Source organism: Capra hircus, chromosome 1 (assembly GCF_001704415.2).
Source record: "Capra hircus breed San Clemente chromosome 1, ASM170441v1, whole genome shotgun sequence".
NCBI lineage: Eukaryota > Metazoa > Chordata > Mammalia > Artiodactyla > Bovidae > Capra > Capra hircus.
In genome coordinates, this window is record NC_030808.1 from 67,491,994 (window position 1) to 67,516,115 (window position 24,122).

At 48.9% G+C, this 24,122-nt stretch overlaps 1 protein-coding gene across 1 annotated transcript in view; it reads right to left on the minus strand.

Moving 5' to 3' along the window:
* Positions 1-24,122, minus strand: part of ADCY5 (adenylate cyclase 5) — a 157,872-nt gene that overhangs the window by 62,262 nt on the left and 71,488 nt on the right. Inside the window, exons 2-3 of the mRNA XM_018045751.1 lie at positions 5,303-5,452; positions 1,446-1,567 (exon numbers count right to left, since the gene is read on the minus strand). Coding sequence (XP_017901240.1) covers positions 1,446-1,567; positions 5,303-5,452 — 272 coding nt within the window. The remainder of the gene's footprint in view (positions 1-1,445; positions 1,568-5,302; positions 5,453-24,122) is intronic.

Sequence of the window (24,122 nt, forward strand, 5' to 3'; positions counted from 1 at the left end):
AGTGAATATACAAAAGTGCTTAGAACAGTGCAGGCTTCATGAAAACTCCATACAGGTATTAGCTGTTGTTAGTGATTACCCTACCACATGAGGACAGACGCAGGTATGAGGAGATGAGCAGAGAAACCCTCGAATCAGCACCACCTTTCGAGGCCTGGACCCCACCATCACGTTGAACAGAGCACACCTGAGCCCACAGCCCCTCAGGACACTCCTGGGCCTGCAGACTCAGCCAGGGTGGCTTTCTTCCTGACAACCCAAGGCTGCTGCTGGCCACGATCTCCCTGCCTGAAGGTGGAGTGTGGTAGGCATCAGAGGGGATGGGATACTTTGAAAACTGAGAACAAATAGGGTCTGCAGGTACTGTTTTCTTCCAAAGGCTTCAGATCTGTTTTGGGAGATGGATGGACGACACACTGTCGGGAACTGGGCGGTTCTGCCCACTCCACAGGACTACACCTGCCTACTCCCCATCCCACCATCAGCCTCATCTGACTCTATTAATACATATTAGTGTGTGTGTGTTTATCCATGCACAATAGTTTAATTATTTTATTTAACCCCTTTATTGAAAATTCAGCCCAAAGCTCCAGAAGGTTGTCTTTGTGTCAACCTTCAAGGACTCGTGGGTCCTAGGAAAACTCACGCAGGGAGGAAAGAACCCGCCCAAAGGCAAACACAGCAGCTCCTTTTCTGGGCATAGGGGAGGATTAGCGGGCTCTCCAGGAAGCCATGCTGGATGAAGGCCACGGTACCGCTTCATGTCCCCGTGGAACGCAGAAGCAGATTTTGCACTCTATTAATCTACATCTGTTTGCATGTCCCTGCTGTCAGCGCTTCTGTCTAGGGAAGCAGCAAGCAGGCAGTAAAAGGAACATGGGCTTTGCCGGGGAGGGGAGACCTTGGTGCACCCTGCTTTATCATTCCCTGCCAAGTGACCTTGGGCAAGGGTCTCAGCCATTCTGAGCTCATTCTCCAAACAGAGGATGCTGATAAGGGTCCCCACCCCGCAGGGTTGTCAGCCTCCTGACAGGATTAGCAAGGATGTGGATAATGCCTGGTGCAGTGCCTGGCACACACTGGCTTAGAAGGCATGGAGGTTGTCAGAGATGCCGGATGCTGGTGAAGACTGAGATGATGATGGTGACCCTGAGGTCCCAAGTCTGTGCTTTCTGCCTCCCTTGTTAGGCTAGGGGTTTTTCCAACAGCTGGTGGTGTTGTTTTCTCCTTTCCCCTCCTTCCTACAGCCTCACCTCCTCCCCACAGTACTAATTCACTTAACAGACCTAGAGGGGCAGGGCTGGGGTGCCCCAGACAACACACATTCCAAAGCCACCAGACCCCCTGGTTGCGCTTTGCCCTCTTGAAGTGAAGGAAAGGGACATACCATCTCCTATGGGATTCAGTCTTCCCACCCTGCCCTCGCCCCCGAGCCTTGCCCCTACCTCACGTTGTCATGTTTCTGGATGTAAATCTTATGGAACATCATATCCTCCTGTTTGGCGTTGATGTCAGCTTTCATCTCCATGGCAACGTGACGGGGAAGGACAGACAGCAGGAGCCGCTCCTGGAGGGGAAGCAGATGCTTTCATCATAGCCTCTCCCCAACTTGGCAGTCCCTTCCCCTACCCAGGCTTCACTCCTCCACACCTGTGTCCCCACCGCAGGGCCCTGGAAAACCTCTCAGGCTCTCCTCAAACTCAGGGGGCTAACACTTGCATGCTGGGGGCAGAGACATGCCTCAGGGCCACCTGGCCCCCATCTCCCTGGGACACCTCCTGGTTCTTCGGTTACACGGAGAAAAGCACTCCAGGTGAGCCTGTAATACCAAGCACCTTGGGTCAAAGACCTTGGGCAAATGACTGAACTTCTCTGCCTCCAGTTGCTTATATAAATGGGGATGCGGTTGTTGGAGCTTTAGATGAGATTCATTCAGTCATCAAATATTCACTGCAAACTGACCGTGTTCCAGGCATCATGCTGGGTGCCAGGAGTGATAACTGGGGCCAGGTTCTGCCTTCACAAATTCCCAGTCTCCTGCGTTACAGATACTATGGGGCACAGAGCAGGGGGACCTGTCTGAGGCTAGGGAGAAGTGGGGTGGTCACAGAGGACTTCGTGCGGACTAGAGAATGATGTGCTCCATTTTCACGGGATGGTGGCCCAGGAGGACGGGAAAGATCCCTGACCGGAGAAACTGAGGAATTAAGATCAGCTGAAGAGGAGGTTGGAGGGAAGCAGGGAGAGGGACCCAGGGCCTCCCTGTGAAGTGGGGGAGGGTCACGTCAGCCCTTGATGGAGTCTGGATGTGGCCTCCTCTCTGAGTTCTCCTCTGGGGCCTGCCTGCTCCAGAGGTTCAGCTGCGCCCAGAGTGTGCAGCCTCTGCCCACACCCTCTGCAGCCCTCCCCATGCCAGGCGCTCTGCCAGGCTCACTCAGGGATCCTCTCATCTGAGGCCTCTCCTCCTGGCGGCCCACAGCCCCTCCATCTCCCCACCCCCGTCCCCCAGCACTGGAAGCAGGGCCACTCCCTCCCCAGGCCCTAAGACTTCTGCTCCTGCGCCTGTCCAGTTCCCCTCCCTCCTTCCTGCCCCACCTCTGACCTCTTCCTGCTCACTCCTGCCCTTGGGGAGCAAGGCTTCCCCCAGTACCTCCCCTGGTTACCTCCCAAGCCACTCCCTGGTCCAGGTCCCCAAGTCTTCAGCTGCCCACCTGACATCATGCCCACACCATGCTCACCCTCCCGGTGGCTCTTCTTAAGTTCCCTGCCTTTGCCCATGGCACTCCCAACTTCCGGGTCATCAAGGTCAAGGCCTTGCTCCTCAGCTAGAATCACCATCCTCACACATGCTGCTACCCTTCCTTGGGCTCATCCCCTTCAGAGAAGGAGGGTCCTGGCTCCAGCTGCCAGCATCCCTTGCCACCCTGGGCCTTCCTGTAGAGTCCCCCATCACTCTGCATTTCAGCCTGTTACTGGGGCCTCCTGACGGTGGGAATGTGTCTTGTTGGGCTTACAGCAGACAGTCTTATGCTCAGGAAGCTCTGGTAAACTAGTGAGGAATGGTGCTCTCTGTGGACAGGCCTGACCTCTGGTCAGGACCTCCCTCAGTGGACATGGCCATTACAGTCCGTCTCATATTTACTGAACTCTCCGTAAACAGCTACTGATGACAAAAATACAAATGAAAGGACAATTCTGTGGAAATATAGGATGACTGGGAGAAAGTGTGCAACAAACTGTTTAGATTCATGAGAGACCTTCCTACATTGCCGACTAGTTCTGGGGCTGAGGAGCAGGAGGAGTGGGCAGGGGATGGGTGGGGATCAGCGCTGGATCCCCTATCAGGTGGCGCTAAACAGCATCCTCGGATCTAAGAGCACCCCCTTCTGCAGAGGGCAGAGGAGGCTGGGCTCTGGGCCATGGCTGGGTGAGGAGTGCCTGTCCCCTGGAAGCAGGCCTCCCCTCCCTGGCCTGAAACATGGTTTGGCGAGCATATTCCCCTCCCCCTCCCCCTCCCCCTCCCCCTCCCCCAAGATCCCTGTGGATTTGCTGGAATGTCTAGCCTGGCCAGGGCCAGCACATGTAAACTGTGATGAACTGTAAATGCTATAAACGCTAATTTTACTGCAAAAGGGTGAGGTCCAGGCATGGTGGGGGGGGCGGTGGGAGGGGTGGGAGTGGCAGTGGGGGGAGGCACTCCCTAACCCAGAAGGGGTGGGAAGATATCCTGATCTCAGGCAAGTGATGCTGGGGCCTGAGATAGGCATGAGAGAGGGGGCTTTTCAGGCAGATAGGGGCTTGGGGGTGAGCAGGGTGCAGAAGTGAGGTAACCATGTCAAGAAGAGACAGTGGGAAGACTCAGGGACACCTCTGGGCATGGGTTTCATTCAAGAGCTGGACCAGGAGCCTAGATGGGACCAAGAGAACGCATGGGAAGGCCAGGCCTCAGATGGGACAGCCTGAGCTGGGGACCTGGCCAGGCACAGTGGCCCCGCACAGGGCTGGAAGGGAAGCGGGGGGCAGACTATGTCTGGGGGTGCGGGTCTGGAGAGGCACTGTGGAACTCTGCCCCCTGACTCAGCTGTCTGAGTGTCACCAGCTAGGTCACTGTAACTCCCTAGACTGAACCCAGACAGAGGCAGAGGTGCACCGCACACTGATGAACTCTGCACTCATGGGGGCTGAGCTCGTGCGGGGTGCATGGAGCACCCGCCGTGCCAGGCAGGAGGCCGCACGTGACCACTGCGCTGCCGTCCAGGCCTCTGGCTCCCTGTCCTCACGATCAAAGGCAGACCTTCCACGTTTACACCTGCCACCCGCCTGACATGGCGTGCAGCCCAGAATTCTGCCAGTGTTTGGGCAGGCTGTGGGGAGACGCTAACCTAAGAGCAGAGCAAGGCCCCTCCGGCTCAGAGTAGCGACCTTCCCTCTGAGAGCCAGGATGAGTCTGAGCCCAGTGGGAGCCCCAGCACCTGGCCGGGCGGCCTGCTTCCCACCCCCAACTGCCCCCGGGTCTCCCTCCAGGCCTGCTGTTTGGGAGCAGTGTGCCCTGTACAGCCTCAGAGTTCCAAGCTTCTAACCAGTTCACACGCACGAGAAGACACAGGGGTGACCTGGCCAAACCCAAACCCCGAACAGGGCGCCCCCAGGATGCTAGGCAGGGAACCCTGACAAGTCCTCAGTCCCCGCCCCACCCTCAGCCAGAGGAGCACACAGGGGCAGGTCCCTCTGCCTGGGGCTCACAGAGAGAAGCCCCCGAGTCTGTGGCCTGAATGAGTGACCTGCCTCCTGGCCCCAGAGTCCTGAGGGTGAGGTTTAGGGTGAGACATGGCTGTCTTCCTTTCTCAAACTAACCAGACCCCCTAACTCGGCGCACAGGAAGTGCCTCGTGAGGGCATCACAGGGCTGACAGCCTGGGCTTCTCTCCTTCCCCTTCCCCCTCCCCCTCCCCGGGAGCACCTTCATCCCAGGAGAGAATGCTGATGCTCTCATAGCCCAGTTCATCAGCCCTGGGGGCAGGAGGGAGGGCCACTTCCTGCCTCCCAGGGCCTGGGTGCTCAGTTTGAGTGCGAACCACAGGGAGGCTGAGGAGGCACTCTCAGCCCAAAGCTTGAGCCCAGAGCTCATTCTCCAAAGCTTCTTGAGAGCATTCCCACAGAGCCAAGAACGCTGGGCACCCTCCAGAGGAAACATCCCCCACGGCCTGGGCCCCCGCCCAGGAGGGGCTGGACAGCTGCCCTGAGCATCGCTGGCTGGCAGGCGGCAGCTGGGCAGCTGCGTGGGGCAGGAGGGCCTCACCCACCTGCTGCTGGTTCTCCCGCTGCGAGTGGAGCCGCGCCTGGATGCACTCCCGGGTCTCCTGGAAGGCCTGTCTCTGCGAGACCTCAGCCGGGTAGTGGGTGCACACACCCACGATGTTGGTGCAGGAGAAAATGAGGACATTGGAGACGAGCTGCAGAGGAAGAGATGAGGACGCGAGCTGAGGCCTGGAGCAGGCACTGGCGCCCCAACCATGAGCCTCCCACTCCCAGGGCTCAGGGCCCCCAGGTCCCACTGTAGCAAACACACACCTAGTTGCCAGCAAACAGATGCCAAGGGCTCCCACCCACAGCCAACTACTGGGCAGCCAAGTGCAACCACTCGGGCTCCCTGACGTCCTCAGAGCCCAGAGCTTGGCTGGCCTGCGACAGAATATGGCCTTAACGATGCTGAGTCACAGAACGATTATCCTGGCTGCGTCCATAGTACCAAAGGCAACAAGGTTAGGTGTCCTGGGGATGCTGCGTCAGAGCTGTGGGTGCTGGGGTGGCAAGGCCACTGCAAGGAAGTTTCCTTGAGGGGGATAGGGCTTCATCGTTTGAAAGAGTGACAGGGTCCACACAGGCCAAAGGACAGCTCTTTCATGGAGAAGCTTTAGCTGGCTATTCCCCAGGGATCAGCTCCAAGAAGCAAATAGCTGCTGATGTGCAGCACTGTGTGAAGTCCTCTGGGGATGGAGGGGAGGACAGGGTCCCCAGCCAGCAGGGATCAGTGTCCACACAGGTCTCATCTCCTTCTCTACACCAGCACCAGGGCCTCCTGATGACCCTCCCCCCAACACACCAGTTGGTGGACACACTCCTTTACCCCCACTCCACAGGGATGCCCATCTCTGTGCTGACAGAGATGTGTGCAGAGACAAGGCTGAAGTTCTTTGGAAAGCAGTACTCACTGAAAAAATAGGGGGAAATACAACACAACGCACAAAAGCTAGTTGACAGAGCACATTCCAGATCTGGTCCCTTGGACAGCAAGGAGATCAAACCAGTCAATCCTAAAGGAAATTGACCCATAATACTCACTGCAAGGACTGATGCTGAAGCTGAAGCTCCAATACTCTGGCTACCTGATGCGAAGAGCCAACTCATTGGAAAAGACCCTGATGCTGAGAAAGATTGAGGGCAGGAGGAACTGGGGATGACAGAGCATGAGATGATTGGATGGCATCACCGACTCAAAGGACATGAGTCTGAGCGAACTCCAGGAGATAGTGAAGAACAGGGACTCCTGGCTTGCTGCAGTCCATGGGGTTGCAAAGAGTCTGGCACAACTGAGCGAGTGAACAACAAAAGGTGCTGTCTGGCCAAAACTGCTCTTGGCAGGTACAGCTCCTGGGCAGTCTGGGTGAAGGGATTCTGGTCCTGCCCTTGACTCAGGCCACATCAGACAGAAGCCACACAGGCTCAGCTTTCTAGGCCTCAATCACTCCCTCCAAACACACAGTTCTTAGTCCCAGCTGCTGCAGCAGAGCCCAGGCTGGGCCTGCTCCTTCTGCTGTGGTTCCGCCCCACCCCTACCAGGAGCCCTGCGTTGGTCTCCAGTCCTCTTATCCCCTTGAGGCTTCAGTTGCCAGGCAGTGATCAGCAGCAGCTCCCACATGCTTCTTCCAGGGTCCTCTTTTTCACTGGATGTCCTGTCCTCGGCGCTGCTCTGCTTCTACCTGAAGGCTTTCCCCACCCCACCCCCTCTCCGAGGTGGCCCTAACTTCCACCCAGGCTCTCAGGCCCACAGCCATGTGGGCTCCATGCTGGAGGCAGCACCATCTTTCCCTGGAGATGACCCATACTGCGTCTATTCCCAGTCAACACACAAAGAGACCTTTCCTCTCCCATCTCTGTCTTGTTTCCTCCTCAACTGCATGATAGACTCTAGTGTTCTGGCTGAAAGACACTGTGGGCTCCCCTCAAGCACCTCCTGGCACCCCCAGATGCCTCCCTGAGGAGCCTTCAGGGAGGGGGCAAACTCAGATCACCAGTTCTACCAACTCGGCTGATGATCACAACCCCCCACCCCCAACCCCATTCACCCCAGGATCCTACCACTGTCATTTTATATAAACTCATCACAGAGAAAAATCCAACCTGTTTGTTACAAGCAAAGAAGACTTCTGATACACAGAAGCTTACAGTCCAGTTGAGGAGAGAAGTGGTCACAACCGACACAGAACCAGCAGCAGGAAGCGGAAACTGAATCATGCCAAGCAAACGGGAGCAGAGCAGGGCACAGGGCCAGGAGAGGTCTCTGGGAAGCCTGGGCTTGGGACGAGGGGCATGTTCAGTGAGGCTGGCAGACATGAGACAGCGCACCCCTGGAGACAGCAACTAGAATAGCCAAAGCAACGTTGAAGAAGATGAACCAAGTTGGAAGACTTATAGTACTCAAGTTCAACACTTACTAGAAAGCTACAGTAATTAAACTGGTGCAGCACTGTTTTAACAAAAGAAATACAGATCGGAATTGAGAGTCCAGAAATAAACCCTTATGTTTATGACTTGCTGAGTTTTGACTAGGATACCAAGACAATTTAATGGGAAAAGAATAGTCTTTTCAGCAAACTTGCTATCCCATATGAGGTAGGAGACTTTACCTCATACCATATACAAAATTAACTCAAAATGGATCAAAGACCTAAATATGAAAGCTATAGCTATAAACTCTGAGAAGAAAACATAGGAATACCTCTTAATGACCTAGGATTAGGCGGCGACTTCTTAGACATCACATCAAAAGCACAAATGATAAAAGAAGAAAAGATAAATTGCACTTCATCAAAATTAAGAAGCCTTGTGCTTCAAAAGGAACCATTAGGAAAGTGAAAAGACAACCCATAGAATGGGAAAAAATGCCTGCAAATCATCTATCACACCTAAATAAAGGTGTTATAAATTTTTGACAAATATACAAAGGCAACTAAATGGAGGAGGATAATCTTTTGGAGCAAATGGTGCTAGAACAATTGAATATCCATATGATTAACTCAAATCTCATAAAATATTACAAAAATTTATTCAGAACAAATTGTAAAAAATTTTACACCAAAAAAAAATTTATTCAGAACTAAATGTAAAACCTAAAACTAGTAAACTTCCAAAAGAAAACACTTTGGAAGAAAAGAAGAAAACACTTTCTTCCAGAAGAAAACCCAAGAAGACTTTGGGTTAGGCAAAAATTTCTTATATACCACAGCAAAACATGATTCATAAAAGAAAAGATAAATTGATAAATTAGACATCATCAAAATTAAGAACATTTGCCTTCAAAAGACACTTAAGAAAATGAAATGACAAGCCATAGAATGGAAAAATTTATTTGTAGATCACATATCTGATTAAAAGACTTGAATCCAAAATTCTCAAAGAGCTGTCAAATCAAAAACTAAAAAAAGCCCTCAAACCACTTTTTAAAAGAGCAAAATATTTAAGTAGACAATTTACCAAGAAGATATAAGGATGGCAAACACATAGAAAGATGGAAATAATTAGCCGTTAAGGAAATGCAAATTTCTTACAAAAAACAATGAGATACTACTAAACACTATTAAAATGGTTAAAATAAAATCAAATTTAAAAAATGAAAATAAGGACGTCCCTGGTGGTCCAGTGATTAAAAATTTGCCTTGCAATGCAGGAGATGTCGGTTTGATCCCTGGTCGGGAACTAAGATCTCAAAAGCCTCAGAGCAACTAAGCCCACATGCCATAACTGCTGAGCCCACGTGCCAAAACTAGAGAGTCTGTACACCTCAATGACAGATCCCTCATGATGCAACACAGACTCCATGCCACAGCTAAGACCAAAAGCAGCCAAATAAATAATGTGCTTTGTGGCTCAGTTGTGTCCGACTCTTTGCAACCCCATGGACTGTAGCCCGCCAGGCTCCTCTGTCCATGGGATTCTCCAGGCAAGAATACTGGAGTGGACTGCCATGCCCTCCTCCAGGGGATCTTCTCAACTCAGGGATCAAACTCAAGTCTCCCACTTTGCAGGAGGATTCGTCACTGTCTGAGCCACCAGGTAAGCCCATGACTCTGACAACTTCCTGTTAAAATGTGGCATAAGACTGTCTCAGTTTGGAGAATAGACACAGAATTGGAAGTATTTCTGAGTTCCAAGTTCTAGATCTGAATCTTGTATGATTAAAATCTCAATCCCTTGGTCTGCCATTTTGGTGTAACAGAATTAGAAGTAGTTGGAGGAATGACAACTGGAATTTTAATTGACAAAATAAATCTCATTTCTTCACAGAAGCATAGGCCTGAAACTCACTTTGGACCAGGCACTTCACGGAGACTTGTAGTCAGGTAGCCAGTTGTCGGACACAACTGAAGCGACTTAGCAGCAGCAGCAGCAGCCAGTTGCCTAGTTTTATAAAAAGTAAGGTTGTAGTTGCTAGCTGTCAGCAGACATTGTTTTGAGAATGTTTTGTGGCATCCAAGCACGACTCAGAAAACTCAAGTGTTAAGCAATACAAGGTCTAGTCTGAAATTACACCCATAGTATCACCTAGTTATTTCCTTGGATGTCTGAACCATAACTACTCTATTTTGACTTTTAATTGTAAAATTATCCTTAATAGCCAAAGCAGATGTCATCATTAATTATGTCAGTGTTTCTCTGAGCTTCCCTGGTGGCTCAGATGGTAAAATTGTTTGCTTGCAATGCTGGAGACCCAGGTTCAATCCCTGGGTTGGTTCAATCTCCAGGGTTGTCCTGGAGAATGAAACGGCAACCCACTCCTGTACTCTTGCCTGGAAAATTCCATGGATGGAGGAACCTCGTAGGCTACAGTCGATGGGGTCACAAAGAGTCGGACACAACAGAGCGACTTCACTTTCACATTTCAGCGTTTCTCTAGGTATAGAAGATGCAAGAATTGGGACTCATAAAATCTTCTCCTAAAAAGATCTAACTCTATGAAACCCTGTTTTGCCAGTTTTTCCCAGAGCACAGAGTGCACAGAAATAAGTAATAAATAAAAATAAATATTAAAAAAAATGAAAAGAAGAAAGAACTGCCAACACTGGTACTGGTAAGAGTGTATAGCAGCTGGAACTCTCATACCTTGCTCAGCTCAGTTCAGTTCAGTCGCTCAGTCATGTCGGACTCTTTGAGACCCCATGAATTGCAGCACGCCAGGCCTCCCTGTCCATCACCAACTCCCGGAGTTCACTCAAACTCCCGTCCATCGAGTCGGTGATGCCATCCAACCATCTCATCCTCTGTCGTCCTCTTCTCCTCCTGCCCCCAAATCCCTCCCAACAGCAGAGTCTTTTCCAATGAGTCAACTCTTAGCATGAGGCGGCCAAAGTATTGGAGTTTCAGCTTTAGTATCAGTCCTTCCAAAGAACACCCACGACTGATCTCCTTTAGAATGGACTGGTTGTTTAAATAAAGAATGCAACAATTATAAAAAAAAAAAAGAATGGACTGGTTGGATCTCCTTGCAGTCCAAGGGACTCTCAAGAGTCTTCTCCAACACCACACTTCAAAAGCATCAATTCTTCGGCGCTCAGCTTTCTTCACAGTCCAACTCTCACATCCATACATGACTACTGGAAAAACCATAGCCTTGACTAGACGGACCTTTGTTGGCAAAGTAATGTCTCTGCTTTTTAATACTCTATCTAGGTTGGTCATAACTTTCCTTCCAAGGAGTTAAGCGTCTTTTAATTTCATGGCTGCAATCACCATCTGCAGTGATTTTGGAGACCCCAAAAATAAAGTCTGACGCTGTTTCCACTGTTTCCCCATCTATTTCCCATGAAGTGATGGGACCAGATGCCATGATCTTAGTTTTCTGAATGTTGAGCTTTAAGCCAACTTTTTCACTCTCCTCTTTCACTTTCACCAAGAGGCTTTTTAGTTCCTCTTCACTTTCTGCCATAAGGAGGAATGAAAAATGGTATAGCCATTTTGGAAACAGTCTGGCATTTCTCATACATACCTTTGACCAGCACGCTCACTCCTAGTATCTGCCCAAATCACATGTAAAGTTATGTTCAAATGGAACAATCTCATGATAACACATAATAACATGGATGAGTCTCAAGTTAATTACGCTGAGTGAAAGAAGCCACACTCAAAAGGCTACGTACTGTAAATGACTCCATTTATATGGCATTCTGGAAAAGGCAAAACTTCAGGGAATGAAAACAGATCAGTGGTTGCCAGGGGGAGGGGAGAGTTTGAATAAAAGGGGCGGCAAGAGGAGATCTTCGGGGTGGTGGGACTGTTACATACCATGATTGTGTTGGTGGTTACACATCCATATACCTTTGTCAAATCCAAAGAGTTATACACTAGAGAGGGCTTCTCAGGTGGCACAGTGGTAATCTGCCTGACTGTGCAGGAGACACAAGAGACACATATTCTACCCTGGGTCTGGAAGACCCTCTGAGTAAGAAATGGCGACCCACTCCAGTATTCTTGCCTAGGAAATCCCATGGACAGAGAAGCCTGGCAGGCTACAGCCTACTGGGTTGCAAAGAGTCATTCACGACTGAGTGTGTGTATGTGTGTGTGTGTGTGTGTGTGTGTGTGTGTGTGTGTGTCTATACACCAGAGAAGCCAAATTCTACTGTATGTAAATGTTGCTACTGTTTAGTTGCTAAACTGTGTCTGACTCTTTTGAGACACCATGGACTGCAGCCCACCTGGCTACTCTGTCCATGGGATTTTCCAGGCATGAATACTGGAGTGGGTTGCCATTTCCTTCCCCAGGGAATCTTTCCAGCCCAGGGATTGAACCCACATCTCCTGCATTAGCAGCTGGATTCTTTAACACTGAGCCGCCAGGGGAAAAAAAAGAACAAGAGTAAAGGTCCAGGAGGGACCAGCAGAGAGAATATGAGGAGCTGGCTGGACAGGGAAAGGGCAGCTCTTCCTCTCTCTGAGGCCAGAAAGAGGAACCAGAGTCTATTTTGAGACATGACCCTCGAAGTAATTATCAGCTGGCCTCTGGTATCTCGGTACTAATCCTCCTGGCCTCTCCTGCTGTAATCTGACTCTTCTTGCAGCCAGAAGGCCAATAGCAACAGAGGGTGTAAATCCAGGTAAACCGATGTGCTGTAACCCAATAGGGTCCAAATGGCTCTGCTAAGCTTAGCATGCCTCAGTGTTCCTCTCTCCCCATTCACTAAACACACAATGGGGTGAGAAAGAAGAGAGTGCTAGGTGTGAGGGAGGTCTTCAGAAAGGCCTGTTGGAAAGGGTGATTTTGGCAAACTGGACCTGAGAGTGAAAACGTAAGAGATTAATACATCAAACACACATACACCCACCAAAAGGGCAAGAATCTGTGCGCCAGGTCTTAATAGATGCTAAGATCCCTGTGCAGACGCAAAGGTTATGAATGAAGAGAAAGCTTCAGTAAAAGCTGATGGAATTCTGCTTACAGTCTTCCAGAAAGGAGTTTATAGCCCCTTCATACATGCTTATGCCAAATACTTAACTAGTAAATAATAACAGGTATCAGTCACAACAACAGGTAAACAGGGCCTAATTAAGGGTTTGCTGCTCTTCCCTGTGCACACTTCACAGGACATGTCCAACCACATGAAAGAGGCGCGCGTGTCTGTGTGTGTGTGTGTGTGTGTGTGTAAAGGGATACCGACATCATAGCAGGTGGAGTAACAAGGACACCTGAGAATACATCAAACCTCAGGCCTTACACTGGCCTCAGCATCTGCTTTTAAAACCGGCCCTGCAGATGGTTTGGGTCTGGGAGGTCCCAGGACCACACCGGGAGAATCCCCAGAAGAGGGGACTGTTTGGAATTCTCGTCTCCAAGGGGAAGCCCAGAGGAGGTGCCTGTGCACATTTACAACTCCAGTGGCATTCCTAAATCCCCAGCACTTCAGAAACCCAATCTCTCCTGTCTGCAGGCTGCAGGTTTGATTTGGCCACGAGTGAAGTTACTGCTCAGTATGTGCAGCGCCTCTGTGGCGAAGCCTGAAAGGGCTCCCAGCAGCTTGCCTGGGGCACTGCCATGCCTGCTGCCCCTTTTCTCTTGAGTATTCAGGGGGCCCCATGGGCCCATTGCCATAGGCGTGCTGTTTGCCAGTCCTGAAAAAGGTGAGAGGCAAAGAGAAATGAGGAATGAACTGGTTTGGAACAGAAGAAAATAAGCTAGGAGGACCTCCTCATAATCTACTACTTTGAGTGGGTTCTGTTCTGGACAGGTCAGCTGGTCGTTCGCAGGGTGTATCTGGCGGGGGTGGTAGGAGATAAAGAACCAGAATTCCCCAGGGAGCCAGATTAGGTGACTGGGGCGAGGGGCCGAGATGTTCAGTTATATTTGAATGTCAGATAAACAACAGGTTTTATTTTTAAAGTATAAGTATGTCCTGTGTGATAGTGGGAACATGTGTGTTAGTCGCTCAGTCGTGTCCGACTCTTCGCAACCCCACAGACTATAGCCTGCCAGGTCCCTCTGTCCATGGGATTCTCCAGGCAATAATACTGGGGGGGCTTGCCATTCCCTTCTCCAGGGGAACTTCCCACCCCAGGGATCGAACCCTGGTCTCCTGCATTGCTGGCAGATCCTTTACCATTTGAGTTACAGGGAAGTCCTTAGTGGGAACATACTTATACTAAAAAATTATTTATCTGAAATTCAAGTTTAACGGGGCAACCGTATTTTCACTGGCAACCTTACCAGGGAGACTTTTCCAACCTGCCCTCCCCCAGCTCTGACACCCTCCAGAACTGGGCGAGCCCAGCATACTAAGGGTAAGCCAGCTCCCTCTACACCCCACTCCCTCTTCCAGATCCTCTCCCACTCTCAGAGGCTCCTGCACAGACAGACGACAGTGCTTCCTCTTCACATCAGGGTCTGAAATCACCTCACTTAAGTGCAAAGCTGGGATCTGATTGTTCAAATCCACGCACCTGGACACAAGGGGCACGATCATCTCAGAGTCCCTAGGGACTGAGGACCAACTCCACAGTACTCTACAAATGTGACTGGGACTCCACATTTAAAAGGCAGGCAGAATCCTTTCTGTTCTAGTCTTCTTTCTGTTTACAAACACACAAAACTAGCAACCAAGTAACCCCCAAAGAAAAGGAGCTGACAAGCCTGATAGGGTTCCTTCTGTCTGCCCCAGATGTCAAAAGAAGCTGACAAGCCTGATAAGGGTTCCTTCTGTCTGCCCCAGATTTCATTTCTACTGAATGGTGCTGGCGGGAAGCTTGGGGGACCTCAGTGGAAACCCATTATGATATAAAATAAATCAAAGAAGGATAATCTTAAAATATATATATGCTCAGAAGGCATATCAGCAGGGCTCCTTGTATCCTTGTGTATACTGTACCAAGCATGACTAGAGGCTAAATTACTTTAAAAATATATATATATTTTAACTTTTTTCATCATAGTGATGCATCTTAAAAATTTTTCCTTTACAAAAAATAAAGATTGCTGTATGCTTTTTTTGAGGGGGGGCGGTCATCAAAGCCACATTATCTCTGCCTGGGAGCTTTTGTGATGAGGTCCTCTTTCATGGAGGTGGCTGGTCCATCTCAGTGGCTCTGCACAAATAAAACCAGGCTCTCTGCTCTCTTCATTCCTATTAGGGGTTCTGCCCAGGTGGCACTCCTTTCTCCTCTCCATTCCAACTACGATATAGCTGCCTGGGGCTTGTCAATCTTCCCCAGACTGGAATCCTCTCTGCAACTATCCTCTATGTCAGAGATCATCATATACCCTTATATCAAGACACTTTTCTGATCAAATGCCCACCGATAATATAAAGCCCAAACTCTTGTGTTGATATTAAGATTCTACAGGTCTCATCATGGGCCACATTCCCCCTTCTTCTTACTACTCCTATCAAATGGGCTACTTACTGCCTCTGGAAATCACCAATCTACAACGTGATTCTAAAAGTATACTGTTTCTTTAATACACTTTTATTATTACTAAAAACAAATTAATAATTAGCACCTGCTTAATCCATACTTAGAAAAGACAAAGTAGACTAAGATAGGACGTGTATGTAAGAATGATCAGGTGCAGCAGTTTACAACCTTCAAAACACCTTCACAGGTCCTATTTCATTGCATCCTCACTGCATCCTTCTAAGCGGAGCAAGGTGGGTGGCATCACCTCCTCCTGCTAATGCAGGAGCTAAGACTCGAGGCAGGAGCCTCGGCCACACAGCACGACGGCAGCAGAACTCAATCAGATTCTCATTGTGAGTTCAGAGCTTGTCCTGTTCTACTGTACTAAGCGGTTATTTATCCCAACTTAATTTAGGTCCACTTTTGTTTGATTCTATTTAATAAAGGAACACTCAACTTTCTTTCCTCCTCTTCCTAGGTGCCTTAGGCCTTCTTTATAGATCCTGGTCACATAACATGCTGCTGATTAGGGACCTACTCACAGCCGCTGCCTCTAACCCAGCTCTATCCAAGGAACTCGCCACCGTGAGTGAGAACGGCCCATCGCCTGTCTTATAAGGCCAATTCTTACCCCAGTAGAGGTCTCTTGAATTATTTTTTCATCGATGGAGATCATACACCACACGACAGCCGTCTCCAACCTTTTTGGTACCAGGGATTGGTTTTGTGGAAGACAATTTTTCCACGAACCGGAGGCTGAGGGAATGGTTTCAGGATGATTTAATAACCATGTTACATTTATTGTGCACTTTATTTCTATTATTATTACATCAGCTCCACCTCAGATCATCAGACATTAGATCCCAGGGGCTGGGAACGCTCTGGCGATAGAATTCATCCTTTTAGAGTATATAATTCAGTAGCTTTTAATGTATTCTCAAGGTTGTGCAGCCTTCACCAGAACATTATTAACATCCAGAACGTTACTAATTCCAGAACGTTATTAACATCCTTTAAAGAAATCCCACACCCATTAATCATTGCCTGCTCCCCCCCTCTACCCCCACCCCCGCCCCCAGCTCCTGTCAACTACTAATTTATTTTCTGTCTTGATGGACTTGCCTGTTCTAGACATTCATATAAATGGTATCATGTAATAGCCTTCTGTGTCAGGCTGTTTTCACGTAGTGTAATACTTTCAAGATTCTTCTCTGTTTGGCATGTATCAGTACTTCATTCCTTTCTATGGCCGAGTAATCGTCCATAGCACAGGCATGCCACGTTTTGTTTATTCTTTCATCAGTTATAGGCATTTGAGTTGTGTCTACTTTTTGACTGTTATGAATAATGCTGCTATGAACATCCATGTACAGTTTCGATGTTTTCAGTTCTCTTGGGCATATACCTAGGAGTGGAATTGCTAGATGCTATGGCCTGTTATGTTCATGTCCCCTTCTCCTAACTGCTACTGCTAAGTCACTTCAGTCGTGTCTGACTCTGTGCGACCCCACAGACTGCAGCCCACCAGGCTCCCCCGTCCCTGGGATTCTCCAGGCAAGAACACTGGAGTGGGTTGCCATTTCCTTCTCCAATGCATGAAAGTGAAAAGTGAAAGTGAAGTCACCCGGTCGTGTCTGACTCTTAGCGACCCCATGGACTGCAGCCTACTAGGCTCCTCCACCCGTGGGATTTTCCAGGCAAGAGTACTGGAGTGGGGTGCTATTGCCTTCTCCTAAACGCATATGTTAAAATGCTAACACCTAACGTGATGGTTTTATGAGGTGGAGTTTGGGGAAGGTGATTAGGTCATGAGGCTGGCACACTAGTGAGTTGGATTAGCACCCTGACAAAAGTGACCTCTTAGAGTTTTCTAATCTCCTTCCACCATGTGAGGACACAGTGGGCAAATGACCACCTATGACCCAGGAAGTGGGCTCTCACCAGACCCTGGTGACTTGAATCTGGATTTCCCAGGCTCCAGAATGGGAGAAATAAATGTTGTTTAAGCCACTCAGGCTATGGTATTGCTATTTTGTTATAGCAGCCTGGATGGACTAAGACACTGGGTCACACAGTAACTCTACGTTACATATTTTCAGGAGCTGCCCAGCTGTTTTCCAAAGGGGCTGCACCATTGATATTTCTATCAGCAATGATGCTCCATGCCCTCCCCAGCACTTGCTGTGTCTATCTTTTTTATTATAGCCATCCTGGGGAGGGGGGCGGTGAGGTGGTATCACATTGTGATTTTGATTCCCTTAAAATCGGAACAAATAATGACAATAATGAGTGAGGTGGTTTACCCTGTAACTTGAACAGCTGTGCTCTTAGAGAGAAATGGCCACACTGTATACTTTTGTCACCTTTGGTTATGGACTCCTAGGAAACCCCCAGACCTTGTGCACATAGCCAGAGGAAAAAAGCAGCTTTCACGTAACAGTACTTGCTTGAACAGGACAGCCCTTTAATTCATTAAAAAATTACTGGCTGAGGACCCAGAGCAGAGCACAGGGCACTGGGGAACCTGGACTCCGGTCACGCAGCCCCTGGCCTCCAGGACGCCACGTCTGGTGGTGGAGGCGAGCGCATGCACAGAAGCAGCTGGGAGGACACAGACTTTGCAGGCTTTGCAGTCACTAACCCAAGTTAGTTCCACAAACGCTCAACAAATCTGGCAGAGGAGACAATACTCTTACTATTGATATATAAACTGGCTTATAAATTAACGAAGAATAAGTAAAATTTGGGTTAACCCCTGGGTCGGGAAAATTTAACAGAAAAAATGGATAATGTAGATGAAGAAGCTTTTCCAAGAAGTAAAATTACAAATGACATAAACACATGATATGATATGAGATACATGAACCTCACCAATAGGCAACAAAATACAAATGAAAACAGTTTTTGCCCATTAAACCAGCAAAGCATTTTTTGTGGTAATAATGTTGGCAAGAATGCAATAGAACAGGCACCCTCCTATACCTAAGTGGGGATTTGAAGACACAGTCCTTCTGGAAAGCATTTTGGTCATGTGTATGAAGAGCTTTAAAAATGTTCACACTCTGTGACCCAGATTCGGTCTCCTCTTAGGAATCTGTGCTGCAGAGACTCAGTAGCTCGGGCAGGGTTTTACAGCCAAGGATAATTAGAAAATTTTAAAATGGGTAATGGTTAAATGTTGAACAACTGGAGGATAGTTAAATAAATTATGGTGCTTTGATACCCTGGAATATGTCAAGGCCTTTCAAATGTTTCATTTGAACAAGATTCAACATCAAGGGGAGGTTTTCAAAATATAATGTCACATGGGATAAAAAGAGAATACAGAATTGCAAATTCAGCATGATCCCAATCTCAAACTGCTGCTGCTGCTGCTAAGTCACTTCAGTAGTGTCCGACTCTGTGTGACCCCACAGACGGCAGCCCACCAGGATCCCCCGTCCCTGGGATTCTCCAGGCAAGAACACTGGAGTGGGTTGCCATTTCCTTCTCCAATGCATGAAAGTGAAAAGTGAAAGTGAAGTCGCTCAGTCATGCCCAACTCTTAGCAACCCCATGGACTACAGCCCACCAGGCTGCTCCTCCCACGGGATTTTCCAGGCAAGAGTACTGGAGTGGGGTGCCATTGCCTTCTCCTAATCTCAAACTATATGTATGTTAACAGTGGTAGGATTATAGGTATTTTTTACTTTTTTCTTTAGATCATTGAGTGGTTTCCTACTTTTTTTTACCATGTGTATGAATCTTAAAAGAGAAAAGTCATATGTTTATTTTAAAAAGAGGAAAAGCATACATGCTTTTACTCTGAGCATGGCAGGCTGAAGGAACTTCTTTTCTAAATAGAAGAGATGAGAATTCAGATGCCTACACAACAAGCCAGAAAAAGTCAAATGGGAAAAGAAAAAGGAGTCACGTCTGGGAAGTGGGGACTATGAAAGCTAGTCCTGGAGATGGAGCTTGGGGTGTGGGCAGGATCTGGGCAACCAGCATGATAGCAGACATACACCCAGGTGGCAGAAACAACCTGAGTTAAGGAGTGGAGACAGGAAGGTGGAAGGCTATCTGGGGAATGAGAAGAAGTCCCCCCTGACTGGGATGGAGCCCTCGAGGGGAACTGAGACACAATGGGGTTCACAGCTTCATCACAAAGGACATCCATGTCAGGGTAAGGAGCTGGCACATAATCCAGGAAGCAGTGAAACCTCTTGGTGGCTGCATTTCCCAAAATAAAAAGTGTATTAATTTTTCAATGTATAATTTGTGCATTCATTAGAGAAAATTTCAAAATCTTAGGAAAAAACACTCAATTTACCACCCCCAAAGACAACCAATGCTGTCTGCTTCCTCCCTTCCTTCCTCTCTAATCTACTCACAGTTTTTTGTTTTTGCTTATGTGAAGCTGAGATCTTACTGTTTCTACAACTTGGTGTCCTGCTTTCTTTCACTCAACATTATAGCATAAGCATGTTCCCCTGTTCTTACGATCTCTAATGATGTGGGCTTTCAACAGGGAAATGTGATCAGAGCTACAGTTGGGGAAGAATAATTGGACAGCTGGGAAGGAAGTAGTCAAGGGTCAGGTGCAAGGGGTGGAGAGACCAATAAAGAGGTGGGGATGGGAATGGTCCAGTGGTTCCCCTGCAGGAGGTGTGGGTTCAAGCCCTGGTCCAGAAACTAAGATCTCCACAAGCCTCGCAGTGTGTGAGACAGAGGGAGAGGTGGGGAATGCCGCAGGTGAGAAGGACCAGGGTCTCAGAGGGGTTGGGGGCCTGCAAAGGGAAGGGGGAGCAGTGTGTCGGGAGGTCCCAAGCAAGCATGGACCAGGAACGGCTCTCCAGGGGAACGGAAGTTTGCATAGTGAGTGGAGTGAGTGAGGTGGTGTCACCAAAGCTAGCTGGAAAGGAGTCGTGAAACTGGAAGGGTTTGTGGAAAAGGCGGCTGAGGTGCTGAGTCCAAGGTTGTCAGGGCCCCACGCACGACCTCTGAGGGAGGCAGGATAGAATAGGGGTCCTGGCTGCAAAGGGTTTTCCCTGGTGGCTCAGAGAGTAAAAAAATCTGTCTACAATGTAGGGCACCCAGGTTCAGTCCTGGGAAGATCCCCTGGAGAACTGAATGGCAACCCACCCCAGTATTCTTGCCTGGAGAATCCCATGGACAGAGGAGCCTGGCAGGCTATGGTCCAGAGGGTTGCAAAGAGTTAGACACGATTGAGCAACTTTCACTTCACTTCAAGCCATAGGGGCTGTGAAGGTGACTCTTTCTTAGGATGCTTAGGAGAGAGCAGAGAGTGAAGGGAAAGGAGAGAGAATTTGGTTTACCCAAAGGCAGAGGGAGGGGAGGATGACAGACACAAAGGAGGACAGGAATCTACTGAGCTGCAGGACAGCGCCATTCACACTGGCAGCCCCCAGCTGCATGCAGCTGTGAGCACTGGAAATGTGACCCATCTGAACTGAGGTGTGCTGTGAGTGTAAAATTTCCCTGGTGGCTCAGATGGTAAAGAATCCGCCTGCAATGTGTGACACCTGGGTTCGATCCCTGGGTTGGGAAGATCCCTTGGAGAAGGGAACCGCTGCCCACTCCAGTTATTCTGGCCTGGAGAATTCCATGGACTTTCTGGAGAAGTCCATGAGGTCACAAAGAGTCAGACATGACTGAGTGATACACACCAGTTTGAAATAATTTTTTATTTTAATTACCTGTTGAAATGATATTCTGGAGATACTGGGTGAAGTAAAAATACATTATTAAAATTAATTTCACCCATTTAAACATGAACTTTTTTGGTGACTGGAAAAATTAAAATTATGCATGTGGCTCTCATTATATTTCTGTTGGATAGCACAGCTATAGAGCAAAGGGAAGCAAAGCAATAGGGGCTGGGGGCACAGCAGACGCGGGAGAGACCACAGGCTGAGCTGCAGACTACCCAACTGCTGTCTGGAACGCGACACTTGAACTGACCTAGAGCCCCACCTTTGGGTCACAGAGGGACTGGCCTCCCTTCCTGCCCTTTAGGGGGTCACTTTCCAAAGACTCAGATTCGTTCATCTACCAGGCTAGAGCAGACTTCAGATGGTGTGCCCCATGACAACTACTCCCTCTGGCTCTTGGGAGTGTGACAAGCATAGGAGAAAAGGAGAGGGTGTCTAGGGGCTGAGACTCAACTGTAAGACCCCAAGGGACTGGAAGTTTTCGTAACGGGGTCTCAGGTACAAACTGAGGTATTACACCAAGAGGTAAGGGGGGAGGAATAAATTAGGATATTGCGAATGACATAAACACATTCTATGTGTAAAATAGATAACTAATAGGAACCTACTGTGTAGCACAGGGAACTCTGCTCAATACTCTGCAATGGCCTGTTGGCTAAGATATAGTGTAGTATAGGGCTTCCCAGGTGGCGCAGTGGTAAAGAACCCACCCGCCAGTGCAGGAGACACAAGAGGCTTGGGTTCAGTCCCTGGGTTGGGAAGATCCAAAGATTAGGAAATGGCAACCTGCTCCAGCATTCTTGTCTGAAAAATTCCACGGACAGAGGATCCTGGTGGGCTACAGTCCAGAGGGTCACAAAGAGTCAGACACAACTGAGTGACTGAGAACACACATGGGGAAAAAACTCTTAAAAAGAGTGAATACTTGTTTAACACACATATAGGAGATTCACTTTACTGTGTATGCTGAAACTAACACAACACTGAAAATCAACAATATACCAACAAAAAGTCTTTAAAAAGAAAAAGTTTCTATTAAGATAGGATGTCAATGCTTGCATCATGTCATGAAACTTGGGAGCTTTGGGAAACTGTATGAATTTAAAACCATGGGGAGGGGACTTCCCTGAGGGTCCAGTGACTAAGATTCTGCACACCCAAAGCAGGGGGCCTGCATTTGATCCCTGGTCAGGAAATCAGATCCCACATGCTGCAACTAAAGAACCCACATGCCACAACAAAGATTAAAGATCCCATGGGCTGCAGCTAAGACCCAGCACACTCAAACAGATAATAAAAATAAATAAATGAAACCATGGGGAGACAGAGCCTAAGAACAGTGAGTGAATGTCAGAGGTAGCAGGTGTAAAGAAAGGACTAGGGATTTCAGCGGCTAAGTTTCCTTCCTGGATTTGCCACACACAAAAAAATTTAGAAGCACTATGGTTCTAAGCAAGTCACTTTTCTGCTATGGACCTCAGCTTCCTTGTCTATAAAGCTGGAGTGGCAATGGGTGATGGCCACGGTCTCTGCCACCTGGGACAGTCCATGGAGTGGCTTGGCCTGGGGCACTCTGGCAGCATACCCATCCTGAGCACTGTGAATGGAGATGCCGTATGCGGGATTTTCTGGGAAATCTGATTTCAGATGTTCTGTCCCACGTTCTCCTGAAACGCAGTAAAATGCCCAACACTTCAGCATGAAAGCCGCAGCTTTAACACAGCTGGTCACACCTGGAAGTCATACACAACTCTCCTGTCTGACCCAGGCTGAATCTGTGGGGGATCCCAGAGGAGGCCAGAGTCCTTCAGAATCTAGGCCAGGCAAGGACCCCTCCCACACACACCCCAAGCGGTGGGAAATCAAATGTGCAAAGCAGCGTGGAGACACAGATACGTTCCCACACAAAGCAAGGACTTGAGTTGGGGCAGAGGGGTCGGGTGTGATGGACAGGCCGGCTTGGTGGGCATGCCTTGGCAAGGCTTTCTATAGAAGCTGGGTGGGGCTTTGCCACCCATAAACTGCTTCTCATGCAGCTCTCTGACCTCTGTGGTAAGAGAGAGTTTGCTCTGTGGCCTGCCAAGAAGTTTTGTGGGCTAGAAGTTTATTTATAATCTGAGTGCAAATGAAGTTTCTCTCCTCCAAAAATCTCATCTTGGAGAATAATTATCCAGCCCCACCTCCCCAAGTTCCTCCACCCTCCGCATTGTCCTCCCCCTTCCAGGAAAGTCAGACAAGCTTTCATTGTTCTAGGTGAGCAGTGGTGACAGCTGAGGATGACGTCGGGCTGTGGAGGTGGAGGGAAGGGGCTGACAAAATGCTGGAATCGGATCCAGGGAAGGGAAAAGAGCACCCTCTCCCCCAATACTGAGATCGGCTTTCTACCCCACACAGGTGAAGTGAGGCTTTCCCCCACACCTTCCCCACCCACCGCCAGTCCTCACCTCCAATCCTCACATCCAGGGCCCCATTTTAGGTCTGCTGAATTTGGAGGGAAGAAAGAAACACCAAAGAGAAACTGGAATTGCCAACAAGCCGTTTACCTAACCTCCGTTTGAGTGCAGGACATGTATGGGGCTGTGCCATGGGCACCCTGTGAATGACCCAGGATGGAGGGTCACCCTGTGGTTGTTCAGAACAAGGCAGGCTTGCCCAGCTCAGCCAGGTCCCTCAGCAGGGATTTCAGGCAGCTCTAGGGGTTACCCCAGAGGTTGCCTGGAGAGACAGGTAAGGAGATACCACAGAAGGAGTGCTTTGCTGGGAGTCAGGGGACCCGGGTGCTGGCCTTGTGACTTTGGGCAAGTCACAGAACTTCTGCAGATAACTCTAAAATGCCTGCTGATTTTACTGATGCAAACATGTTGCAGGTGTAAAGCAATACAAGTTGGTCTAGTGATGCCCTGAGTAGCCAGGAGGGGTAAGAACTAGACGACAGCCCTCCAAGGGCTGGCCATGCCTCCTTCTGCACACCAGTACATCCTCGTCCTCCAGGGCAGAGGCTGACACATAGAAGGCACCAGTAAATGCTTCTTAATGAATAAATGGGTGAAAAGCACACTGTGGGGCACTTTCAAGGCCTTGACTATCCCAGCTCATGTCAGAAGACAGTTCAGACTCCCAGTCTTTGCCTCGGACACTGAGCAACAAGCGCAAGGTGGGAGAGGGGGTTACAAGATCCCTATCCACGGGAATGCAAAGGCCTGAGTTAGAATTAAATAAAACACCAATGAGACCGAGAAGGATAGAC